The sequence below is a fragment of the Tenrec ecaudatus genome, chromosome 17 (genome assembly GCF_050624435.1).
Source record: "Tenrec ecaudatus isolate mTenEca1 chromosome 17, mTenEca1.hap1, whole genome shotgun sequence".
Lineage (NCBI taxonomy): Eukaryota > Metazoa > Chordata > Mammalia > Afrosoricida > Tenrecidae > Tenrec > Tenrec ecaudatus.
This window is the reverse complement of record NC_134546.1, coordinates 19,946,123-19,958,331: the sequence shown is the minus strand read 5'-3', so window position 1 is coordinate 19,958,331 and position 12,209 is coordinate 19,946,123. Positions and strand designations below refer to the sequence as shown.

Sequence of the window (12,209 nt, the reverse complement as noted above, 5' to 3'; positions counted from 1 at the left end):
CACCAATGGGGCCTTTTATTCGCCTTCTCCTGGTGTGGGTATGGAAACAGGCAAGAGGCTCGTCAGGTCGCGTCCTGATCCCAGCTCCATTCTTGATACGCATCAGGAATCGACGGCTGCCTCCTCCAGACTTCAGTTGCTCCTTATCTATCAAACGGAGCCCCCACGGACAGCAAAGTCAAATGTCTCCAGTGGGAATATGTTTGTGGGAATGGGGTCAGGTGGACAGCAAGAGGAGGTGGTGGGGCCAGAACTGCAGACAGCGCTATGCCCCCCCCCCTTTGGGAAGCTTGGAGGCTCTTCTCTGTATAGACACCATCCTGGCTTGAGGAAACAAGGTGAAAGAAAGCATTGCCCGGCCAGGGTCCGCCTGGGGGACACCGTTTCCAAGCCTCGCAACGGGTCTCTGAGGACCACCTTCTTCAACGTTCTGGTTTCTCTTTGCCATTGTTGTTGGATGCCATTGAGTTGGTTCCGATCCATAGCGACCCTTTGCCCAACAGTGTCAAACTCTGCCCAGTCCTGCATCATCCTCACAGTTGTTTCTGAGAGGGTAACTCCACCCCACCCCCCAAAAAATGGAAAAAAGCACCACTGGGTGGAGCTATCGTAGTACGAGGTATTACCCCCACCAGGTGAGCATCAAGCAACTGGCTCTGAGTTAGTGCACCCAGTGGCATCCCCTGGGAAGGTTCTCTCCAGTCACAGTGAATTTTTTCATACAAGCAGTTTCGCCCAAACCTCATTTTGTGCTGGCCAGTTTAAGGAAAACAGCATGTGGCTGTGAAATTTTGTTTCCTGCATGGGAAAATTGCTGCAGAAATTGTTGTGTTGTTGAACACAGCTTACAAGGACAGTGCTAAGGGGAAAACTCAAGTTTCAGAAAAGGTAAAATGTTGATCGATGACAAACCTCATTCTAAACATCTGTCAACTTCCCAAATGGACTAAACTGTTGACTCCTTGTACATTTGGAGTTCACGCCACCAGGTCAGACTGCTAATCAAACTTTCTATTTAGAGGTTCTGAAAAGATTATGTAACAGTGTGTGACAAAAAAGACCTTGTTTGTGGCTGATGTGGGGCTAGTTTTGCCACCATGACAATGCAGCCATCTCACACAACCATCTCAAATGGCCGCACCACTTTTGGGCAAAAACAGCATGCCTCTCTTGCCCCATGCACCTCACTCACCTGTCCTCACTCTGTGTGACTTCTTCTTGTTTCCTTGAATGAAGAGGGGCATGAAAGGACAGCAATTTGACCATGTAGAAGAGGTGAAGCAAAAATGAGGGAGGTGCTGTCAGCCATCCAAACAGATGAGTTTGAAAAATGTTTCCAAGAATGGGATCGCAGATACGACAAATGTATTAAGTGTAATGGAGAGTACTTTGAAGGTGGTAAGGTTGTTTTGTCAAAAGATTTAAATACATAACTTTGAAAAAATCCAGTTTTGGATGTTTTAGTACCCCATCTTATGCTTGAGCACATTGTTGCAGCCGCTGTGTCAATCCATCTTGATGTGGGCCTTCCTCTTCATCATTGCGCCTCTACTTGACCAAACACCATGTCCCTCTCCGGGGACTGGTCTCTCCTGGCAGCATGTCCAAAGTATGTCGGTGCACTCTGACCATACATCTTCCAAGACAGGTTTGTTTGTCCTTTTGGCAGTCCACGGGACTTTTAATATTCTTGGAACGCACCGCAATTCAAATGCATAGACTCTTCCTTGGTCTTCCCTATTCTGTGTCTAACTCTCACACTCAGAGGAAGCCATGGGATATCCCATGACTCGGGGTCAGTCACACCACAGTCCTCACCATAGCCTCCTCCCTTTGCTACACTCTAAAGAGTCTTGGGCAGCAGATTTATCCAGGAGCATGGCTTATGGATCCCAGCAAGAGGAAATCCTTGACCACTTCCGTCTTTTCTCCAGGTGTCCCTCTGCAGTCTCACGTTACCCTCAGAGCCTTTTCCTCCGAGCGAAGCGTTTTGAGAAAGTGTTCCCAGCCCTGGGCCCACTGGGGTGTTTCCTGTTGCCACCTTCCCTTTTTTAAACCTTTCCTGACACGTTTTAATACTTCCTCATTAGATCTCTTTCTCCCTGTCTCTCCTCTGTCAACGTCCTTCTTCCTTTTCTGATTAACCCCTCACCTGAGACCCCGGGTTCTTGACAGGGCTTGTGGGATTAGGGAATCAGGAACATGTTTTACAAGCAAAAACAAGAGACCACATGTATGCAGCCGGCCTGATGGCAATCCGACATACAGCCAAAAGGAGGGAAAGAGAAATGCAGATGTGAAAAGACCTTTCTTATCACCACGCTTTTTGGAATAAAGAGAAATGATGAGCCACGAATCCTTGGCCAGCGAAATGATGGCGGGAGGAGGATGGCTAATGGCGAGGATAGTGGACACGGGCAGTGACTTTCGCAAAAGCTCGAGCACGGAGTCCTAATAGGACCTGAGCCCCTTCGGGGGGATCTTTTCTTGAGCAGCCCTCACCAAAGCTCTTCTGTGAATCTTCTAGGGAACAACCGAGACCGTGTTGATGCCATTATTTCTATTTAAATGCAGAAGAGTCATGTGAACTAAACCCAGCATCGGTGGTTTTTATCTTTCCTAAGCCTTTCTCCACGCTAGGCCATAACCCCGTGGTTTCATTTTTCTCTTAGGATGAACCCTTCCTGAGGACTCCCCGGAACAGCAACTACACGTACCCCAAGCCAGCCATCAAGGTAATCATAACCCCCTGCCCACATCTGCCCTGCTGAGGCACAAATCATTTCCACCGCGTATGACTGGTGCGACGGGCCAGGCTGCAGTGTGCTTTTTTAAAGAGGAATGTGCCCGTCTCACCTACTTGGGGCGGACATGTTACCAGAAAGGTTCCCAAATCACAACGACCCAGGATTGACCCAACAAGGTCACAAGTGCTTATTGGATGTCAGCAACCAACTGGGGAAAATGTCTAAAGCAAAACTCACTGCCATTGAGTCAGCGCCGACTCACAGGGTCCCTACAGGCCAGGGTGGAACTGCTCCTGTGGACCACTGAGACTGTAACTCTTTACAGGACTAGAAAGCTCACCTTTCTCCCCCAGGACAGCAGGTAGTTTCAGACTGATAAACTTGCAGTTTATAGCCCCATGCATAACCCCGTGTTAGTCTGGGTTGATTAGAGAAACAAATTCATAGACACTCATAAGAAAGGGCTTTATATTCAAGAGCAGTTGAATATTGAGAAAACACCCTAGCCCAGTCCAGATCAAGTCCATCAGTCTGATATTAGCCCATATGCCCAATACCAATCTATAAAGTCCTCTTCAAACTCATGAAGCACATGCAATGACGCCTAGTGCAGGAAGATCACAGGTCAGAGGGTGGGGAGTCTTGTGGATCCAGTGGCAGTGGAAGCATCTCAGCGCTGGTAGGGGTCTCCATGTAGCAACTTCTGCTACAGGGCTCTAGCTTAGCTCCATGTGCGTTGTCAGCAGGAATATCTCGCAGGGAGTGAGTGTGTCCTGCTTCCATCAAGCTTTTTATCTCCTTAGCGCCTCCAAATGAGGTCATCAAGCTGTGACCTGATTAACAGGTTAAACTCCACCCCTTCACTCTTCAGTCTCAAATTGACAGCAGATTCTGTAACTGCCACACCACCTTTACCAACAGGGCTCAGGAGAGAATGGCCAAGGGATGGTTATCTCTGACCTTTGTGATCAGGTGTTCACAAACATGGCTTCTGATTGGGCCTCTCTGCCTTTTAAGAAAGCGAGGGCAGTGAGTGTGGTGCCCCATCATCGACTTCTTTTGAGGTGGAAGCCAAGTGGGAAGGAACCTCAGTTCTAGGGGCTGGTGTAGGCCTGCCCTCAGAGCGTGAGGGGACTTTCTGGGGGAGGCAGGGGAGCTAGAGAAAGGCCAGTCATCCAAAGGAGGGACAGGTGTTTCTTGGTGATGGAGCCAGCTGGGCAGCCACGGGGCCGTGGGATGGAAGGCCTCACAAGCCCGCAGGGGAGGGAGGGCAGCCAGTACTAGGGAGTCCTGGTGCGTTCTTAAGCCAGATAAAGAAAGTCATGAGGCCTTCGGAGGCACTGGGTTAAGCACTTGATGATTAGCCTAAAGCTTGGCATTCACCACCCCCACCCCCACCCCCACCCTCAGCGTGTCTTGGAAGACAAAGCTGGAGACCTACTTAAGAAAGACACAGCCCTGCAAACCCTGTAGAACAGTTCTGCTCCACACACGTGCACACATATGAGCAGGAACTGACTCAGAAGCAATAACAACAGCAGTAAAACAATCAATCAACCCAATAACAGAAAAGGAAACATCTTGATGGAAACCACTCTTGGGGCCAGCTGGACTGGCAGTCGTGGGCAGGAGTGTTCTAGAGAAGAAAGCTTCATGGCTGGAGGTCAGGCTGCCATCCACCTTCTCTGGACTCTCTCCAAGAGCCTGCACCATTGAAATGTCAACCCCCTCTTGTCCACTGCGTGTGTGTCTGTTCAAACGAGCCACGTGCAGCTCGTAGCTGTGTGTTTGACCATTTGTCCTGCGCAGGGGCTCCTACTCTGCATGCCGGTGTGGGTGTTTCCCCAATCCTTCATTGGGTGCCTACCTGGAGCAGGTGCCGTGCTAAGTATTGGGTCCGCAACGGTGGGCAAAATGGGTCTAGATCTGCAGTCTTGCTCCTTAGTCTCACCTGTCTTTGTTCCTGATGGTAGATGAGTTAAAACCCCAGGCCTAGCAGGGCGGTTTGAAGTCCCTGAGTATTGCCACCAGTTCCTGCACATGGCTACTTAAATGAAGAGTTGGAGGTTCCAGTCCACCCAGAGGTGCCTCAGAAGAAAGGCCTGGCAATCTACACTAGATTAGGTCAGGGAGGGGGTTGCCCTACAGGGCGCAGTGCTACTCTGACACACTCAGGTTTGCTATGCATTGGGGTCAACCGATGGCACCTGGCCAGGAGGTGTTAAAATACCTTGCCACTTAAAGTAGACACCGATAGACAGTAGCATCGAAGCTATCTCGAACTGCAGAGTCCTGGGTCCCACCTGGCCCCACTGAATCAGAACCAGCCATTTCACAGAACCCCCAGGGGGTTCAGACACAGTGATTCCCTCGCGACAAAAGAGCAGGCTCTAGTTCCAACCTGTGCATGTTCATCTGGCTCGCAATGACTCGGGATATTTCTAAAGTGCTCGGGGCTATATGGCCAGTTTTGAAAACCGTATTTACCTTGGAAAGTTGTCACTGGCACACAAGCATGCTGATTCCAGGAGGTCTTCCAAGCAGAAGGAATCTGTCCATGTGATCGATGGAGCATCCCTTAGAACAAACGAAATTACATTGGAAATAAGCATATATTTAAAATGAGTTCCTGTTTCGTTCCACCTGATGTGGGTACCTTAACAAGGCTGTTCTTCAAGGACCTCTGGTGGTGGTGGGTGGGTTATGCATTCAGCTGATAGCCACAAGGTCATCAGTTCAAAACCCACCAATCCCTGAGAAGTAGGAGGCTGTCTACTCCTCTAAAGATGTTAAGTTTTGGGAACCCAAAGGACTAGTTATGTTCTATCTGATAGGGTTGTTATGAGTCTAAATCAATTCGATGGCAGTGAGTTTTTTGTGGTGTTGTTTTTTTAAGTTTACCTTAATGGTCATCGGACTGAGCAGATGTGACCTAAGTTTTCAAAGGCTTCTGGCAACTGAAGTTCCAGAAGGTCTGTGAACAGGTCAACACCTATATGTGGAGGCCTGGTATGTGCTCAGAGCCCTGATGGCATAGTGAGTTGTATGTTGGGCTACTAACCACACGGTCAGCAGTTCAATGCCACCAGCCACTCTGATGGAGAGAGATGAGGCTTTCAGTTCCTGTTAAGATTTACAGCCTCAGAAACTCATAGGAGCAACTTTACTCTGTCCTGTAGGGTGTCTCTGAGTAAGACTCCACTCAACATCAAGTGAGTGAATGAGCCCAGTGCAGGGCTCTGTCCCTCTGATCTTCCTGGGGACATGCAGGTATTTGCAACTTCAGGAAAGAAATCTGTTCTCTCTCAACTATCTAGTCCTAGCCAGCCCTGTGGCAGAGACTAGAGAATTTGACTAACAGTATCCACATCACAGAGACTTTACACGCATCTGAGGAACTGGTGCCTCTGAAGTCAAATCAGCAAAAGATACATACATGTATAGAAAACATGTGCGGAGGGCAGACAGTTTGTGATCGTAAAAACCTCAGGTTGCTCTCCTAACGCTAATGGTACTCACGACGACTGGGCCCGAGCCTGGCAACTCGTGTCACCGAGCCTCACGTGACACAGCACCACCTGAGACCATCGAAACGCTTCAAACACTGTGTGTCTTTGGAAGTGGGCCTGCAGCATGACTTCGCTGCTTTCTGCTTCGGACCAGCTACTGGTTCTGTGAAAGAATGTGGATGACAGCCCCGGAAAGGCTGAGGCCAGCGAGAGCTAACAGCTCTTAGCCTCCCCTGCACCCCTAAGAGTTCCTTAGATAGTCCTCAGGCTGAAGCTCGTCCCTCTGCACAATGAGTGTGGGTATTGTATCTTTTTCCTTGACCTAGAACTGGGGCAGTGACTTCCTGTGCACAGAGTGGAGTCCTTCCCACAGTGTCCCCACCTCAGGTAAGTGCAAATGCCATCGCCCCCTGCAGATAGAGCCTTCTGGGATCAGATCAAAGGGACACCCCCCACACATACCCTGGCCCTGGCCTTGCTGATTCCAAGGAGCCCGAGTAGCCCCTGAGAAAGTGGCTTTCAGTCATGGTGGGACTCCTGTATCCAGGACCCCAGTTCTGCCCACCAAATCAAACTTCTCATTTCCATGTTGTGCTAAGTCCAGGCCCTGAGGCCTTGCCCCCAGTGAGGTGGGTGCCTCCAGGGCCTGGGATCCTAGCACCCCTTCTCCATGACCCCAGCAAGGAGAGCCTTCCTGGTTCACCCCAGTCAGTGTGGATTGGGCTCCTCTCTGGATGCACGCAACCCATCGCTAAGTCTGTGACCCTCGGCATCCTGGCTTCTCCAAAGAAGTCTGCAAGGGGCCAGTTGGCTCAAGCCTTCGGCGAGAAAGAAGTGGGATGGGGACCTGGGGTCAGAGTACATCCCCTGGAACTTGCATCTGGAGAGGCAGATCCCCGACTGCCCATATCCTTGCCTGTCTCCTCTAGTTCATCAGCTCCAGCCTGCAGACATCCAAGTGGTGGCTGCCCTGGGTGACGCGCTGACAGTGAGTACTGAACCATGAGCCAAAGGTGGGGGGCGGGGTCTCAGACCATCGGGCCCCTTGAAGAATCTGCTCTTCGAGAGCACCAGTCCTCACGTTTAACAGTCAGTCCACCTCTGTGGAGGGCTTATTGGTTCCAGACACAGAAAGGCAGCTATGGAGCCAAGTCACCCCATCTTTCCACAGCCAGCTCAGACACCACCCCCTCTTCCAGGAGGCCTCCTCAATCCCCAGAGAGGACAGCTTCTCTGTCACCACTGTTCCCAGGCCGTGTGTGTGTGTGTGTGTGTGTGTGTGTGTGTGTGTTGTAGCTCCTATCCTGGTCTTGATCCTGCCTTGATCTGGCAAGTCCTCTCCACCTACCCAGACTCAGAATCTGTGTGCATCTTCCCCACATCCCCTGCCAAAGGCCTCCCACCCCCATTTCAGGATGCCTTCTTTCTGATAGAGGTGGCCTAAGTTCCTGGGCTATAACACAATCTCACTAACTGCATGGAACTAGCCAGTTATACATCTATTCCTGGGTACAAGAAACATTGCAAGCAACTCTGAAGGGGAAGAGGTGTGGGGCCCTGTAATGATACAAGAGACATGTCCTGCTGGAAAACCAACCAAAGAATGTGCCCGGAAAGATCACAGACCCACGGACTTTACAGTGTGTGTTTGTGTGCCCCGTGGCAGGGTCCACGCAGGCTGTGACCCCTGATAAACTATGGTGGAGTGTGCATAGATGTCTGAACATGGGAGAGTGAGGAGGGGAGACTGAACCATTGAGGGTGGGAGGCAGGGACAGGATATTTAAGGGGGACGGATTATGAATTTTTTTTAATCTCGTAGCTTCACTGGTTAGGGCGACCATGTCACTTTTATAAGTGTTTAAAGAATTTCTCTCTTAAAAAAAAGTTGTAGAGAGGAAGTCAGAACTGACAGGGTCTGAGAATGAGTCCGAGATTCCAGGGAATGGAGAAGCCAAATTCAGCCTTGCAGAAAGATTGTGGGATGGAGTGGGCGAGTATGGGGACAGGCCAAGCCCAGGCCTTCGGTGCTTCACAAGTGGTGAGCCGAGCCCCCTCCTTGGGGCTGAAGGTTCGCATGAGCAGCGGAGGAGGAAGCCACATTCCCATGCTCCCAGGAGTTGGCAAGGGGCTTCTCTGCCCTTGAGTAGTACTGAGACTCACTGTGGGTCAGAGGAGCGGGGAGGCCTGAAGAAAGGAGTGGGTGAAGAAAAGGCAGACAGTAGCCCTGTTCGTGAGAAGGGCACCGAAGCAGGAGGTCAGGCACAAGCCCATCCATGGGGGGAAGGGAGGGAGATGCTGGGCACCTGGCCCATTGCACAAAGAGAGGGTGACCATCATCAGGAAGACTCCATAGGGCTTGACTGTGGGTCGTAGTGTAGGGGCCAGAGGAGAATGCTTCAAGACCACGCAGAGTTAAGGATCAGTGCAAAGGGCAGGTCCAGGCCGTGTAGCAGGGCGAGCAGGACCTTCCCCCAGGGTCCTCAGCCTACCCTGCCGCCCACAACCTCCTCTTTGCCTTTCACAGACAGCAGTGGGAGCCCGGCCAAGCAACTCCAGTGACCTGTTCATGTCCTGGAGGGGACTCTCGTGGAGGTGAGGTGGTGCCTCTTCTATTGGTGCTACCCCCTCACAGAGGCAGGGCGGTGTGTCCCCCTCCCCCTCCCCCTCCAGAGAGGAAATTGGGTCAGAGCCGGGAGGCGCAGGAATAGGCTCATGTTAGTCCTAGAGGGTGGTGGGGGCGAGAAGTCAGGGCTGCAGCTAGTGGCTGTGGTTTGAACAAGTGTACCTTCTCGTCCTCAGCATTGGCGGAGATGGGATGCTGGAGACCCACACCACCCTCCCCAGTAAGTAGCAGCACAGGTGGGAACCGTCACCGTCACCGGTGCCATCAGCAGCCCTAAGCGGGACCAGGCCTCCCTCTGCAGGGAGGGACGAGAAGGTGGCCTGTAAGGAGGGCAGCCAGCAGCCAGGCAGCCAGAACCCCCATGCCCATGCCCGAGTCCCAACACTGCAGGTCTGCCTCAGTGCCCAGGGGAACCTCTTCCGCCCCTTACCTGGGCACTCTGCTTCTTTCTTCTGTCAAGACATCCTGAAGATGTTCAACCCTCAGCTCAAGGGCTTCTCCACCGGCACCCAGGCGGAGACAGCGGGGCTGAACGCAGCCGCCCAAGGGGCCCGGGCTCGGTGAGTAGAGGCGGGCTGGTGGGCGCAGGAAGGAGCATGGAGGGCACAGGGCAGGAAACCGGAGCAGAGAGAGGCAGGGCCTGCCCTACCTGTGTCCCGGACCGAGGCTGAGGCTTCGCGCGGGTCATCTCGCCGCAGTGCACGCCCCTGTGTCTGTGATACGCTCACCACGAGGCCACGTTCATCCCGCACGCAGCTCGTTCACCTGTCCTCAAGTCCATCTGCGCAGAGCTCGCACACACCCGCCGTTAATTAGCCCAGGAACGCAGCCGGCAAACAGTCGGCAGAAACCCAAGCTCCTTGGTCAGAAGTCATGTCCCTGGGCTGGCGGGCTCTGCTTCCCTCGCTGATGCTGTTGCGTTGTCCACCGTCGGAACGACTGGGTCCCAGAGTCCCTGGGAGCATGAAATGAACATGAATGATCCAGGCTTGGTGGCTAGGCCCCCTTGTGCCAGAGACCAGCCCTGTGTCCCTTCTGAGGGGACTCCTCTGGCTGCCTGGGTCTGGTGCTCAGTCCAGGTGCTCCCAGACCTCCCCTACCACCCCTGTGTTCTAGGCGAGCCAGGATCCTGGCTGTGCTGGTATCAGTGTCTTCGGATGAACTTTCCATCTCTGGTCGCTCCATGCTGATGTTGGGGTGGGGTGAGCTTCAGGAATATTCACTCCTGTGAGCCATGTTCTCGCTCTCTAGCTTGGACAGTTCCATGGAGTCCCCACCTGGCCAGGCTTCTACTGTCCTGACCGCAGGCCTCCTGAGGCTTAGTCAGCACACAGCACCCAGGGGACCCCCTCTTGTCTGGTGGGCCCTCACTCATCGCTCTCAGATGTCATCCTAGAGCAGAATCAGGACCAAAGGCCCAGTCACCCACGGCAAAAGGGGCTTTGTCCCCTGGCTGAGGCAGTCCTTGTGCTGGTTCAGACAGGCACTATGAGGGGACACCGAGGCTTAGAAAATGCCCTGTGAGCTGACGGTCACTCATTAAGTCACCAGAGGAGAGAGTCCTTGGAGGTGGTTTGGCAGGAAGCCAGGCTGTGTCCCGAAGCAGTCCCGGGGGCCCACTGACTCAGCTCAGGTTCCCTGTCCTGTAGAGACACAGGTCAGCCCCCTGAGAACTCAGTACCAAACATCTCTATGGATGTCACCCAACCCCCTCTCCTTCCGGCCCCTGCCTCTGAACTTCCAGCCTTCCGTCTGCCCTCGGAGCAGTTAGATGCTGGCGCCCACTCTGCCGCAGCATGGTGGCTGCTTGTTTTCTCTCCAACCTCCATCATCATCAACAACAAGCCAGATAACAGCTGAAACGCCTGACCGGGCTCATTGCTTTTCTGCATGGAGCATGCTGGGGATTTGCTCCGTAGAAGGATTGCTAGGTTCCCATCACCAGGGAAACAGCACCAGCTGGGCTCGTTCATTCCCACCCCCCAGTCCACTCCCCCCCAACACACACACCCCACTGGAAGGTGGGCCCCGTGCTCAGCTGGTGTCTCAGAGTCACAGGAAGCCATGCCGGCTACTCAACATCATTCGTGAGAGGAATTGATTTTTTCCGCAAAGGCTGGGCTCTATGAAGCCAGGATATCAATAGCTAATGACTGTGATTATCATCATCCTTTTATGAAGATACGCAGCCCAAACGTCATTCGCCAGAGGCTGATTGCTCAGCATGTTGACATTCAATTCCCCTTCTCTTTTCTCTTTGCTGCTCCTTGGGGCCCCCACCAGGGTGGAGCCGTAGCTGAAATCATAGCTTCTCGGTAGTGTCTCTGGTGTCCAGTGTTAGGGGCAAGGAGAGAGGAGAAAGAAATAGAGAAAAGAAAAAAAACAAAAGAAAGGAAAGAGGGCTTCAGAAAGAAATGTCGGAGGATCATTCTATGACTTTCCTTTGCCTGGACACTGTTGTCTATTGTGATAAGGATGCGCTCACCCAAAGACAAAGAGAAATACCACCAAACGTGACTCAGAAGTGCTCTGTGCCCAAAGCCCAGCTCTAAGGCCCCACAGCTGGGACCCAAGCCCAGTGCTAAGACCTCACAGCTGGGTGACTTTGGGCCCACCATTTCGCTTCTCTGAGTCATAGCTCCCTCGTCTAGGTTGTTGTTCCATGCTGTTGAGTTCGCTGCAACTCAGAGTAAGCTGACATGTCACTGAACGAAACCATGCCAGCCCTGCGCCATCTCTGAGATGGTTGCTGGGTTTGAGCCAAAGGCCTCCCTCACCTTTGTTGCTGCCCATTTCTTTGGTTAATTTTTGGAGGTCTATTGTCAGATCTTTCCTTAGCATGGAAGTTCCCTAGATGCCCGTCCCTCATGGGTGACGCTGCTGGATTAGACATGCTGGGAGTGTGGCTTCCAGACCACAGCAACATGCCAGCCATCACGGCATGGCAAAGTGACAGACAGGGGATGGCCCTCAACTGTAAATGAGGATGACCCTAACACCACGGTTAATCAGAAGCAAGAAATGAGATACATAATCTTCAGCGATGACGTCATACGGTACCTGACACACAGGTAAAACTCCACACTCGTGGCCGTCTAGTCGATGCTGACTCATAGCAGCCCCTGTGGGTTTCTGAGACTATTGATGGCTGTAAAAGCCCAGTCTTTCTCCCGAGGAGCTGCTGGTGGTCTCAAACTACCAGCCAAGAGGATCGCAGCCCAACGCATAGCCACGACACCACGTCACACAGTAAGCACACACACACACACACACACACACACACCCCGCCAAAAAAAAGTTTGTCATGATTAGGATAGCTAGGTCAAA

At 52.4% G+C, this 12,209-nt stretch overlaps 1 protein-coding gene across 1 annotated transcript in view; it reads left to right on the top strand.

The window, feature by feature from the left end:
- PLB1 (phospholipase B1) overlaps nucleotides 1–12,209 on the top strand; it is a 132,026-nt gene that overhangs the window by 98,578 nt on the left and 21,239 nt on the right. The window contains exons 42-47 of the mRNA XM_075536066.1: nucleotides 2,673–2,735; nucleotides 6,583–6,643; nucleotides 7,186–7,244; nucleotides 8,784–8,851; nucleotides 9,059–9,102; nucleotides 9,343–9,442. Of these exons, the coding sequence (XP_075392181.1) occupies nucleotides 2,673–2,735; nucleotides 6,583–6,643; nucleotides 7,186–7,244; nucleotides 8,784–8,851; nucleotides 9,059–9,102; nucleotides 9,343–9,442 (395 nt within the window). The remainder of the gene's footprint in view (nucleotides 1–2,672; nucleotides 2,736–6,582; nucleotides 6,644–7,185; nucleotides 7,245–8,783; nucleotides 8,852–9,058; nucleotides 9,103–9,342; nucleotides 9,443–12,209) is intronic.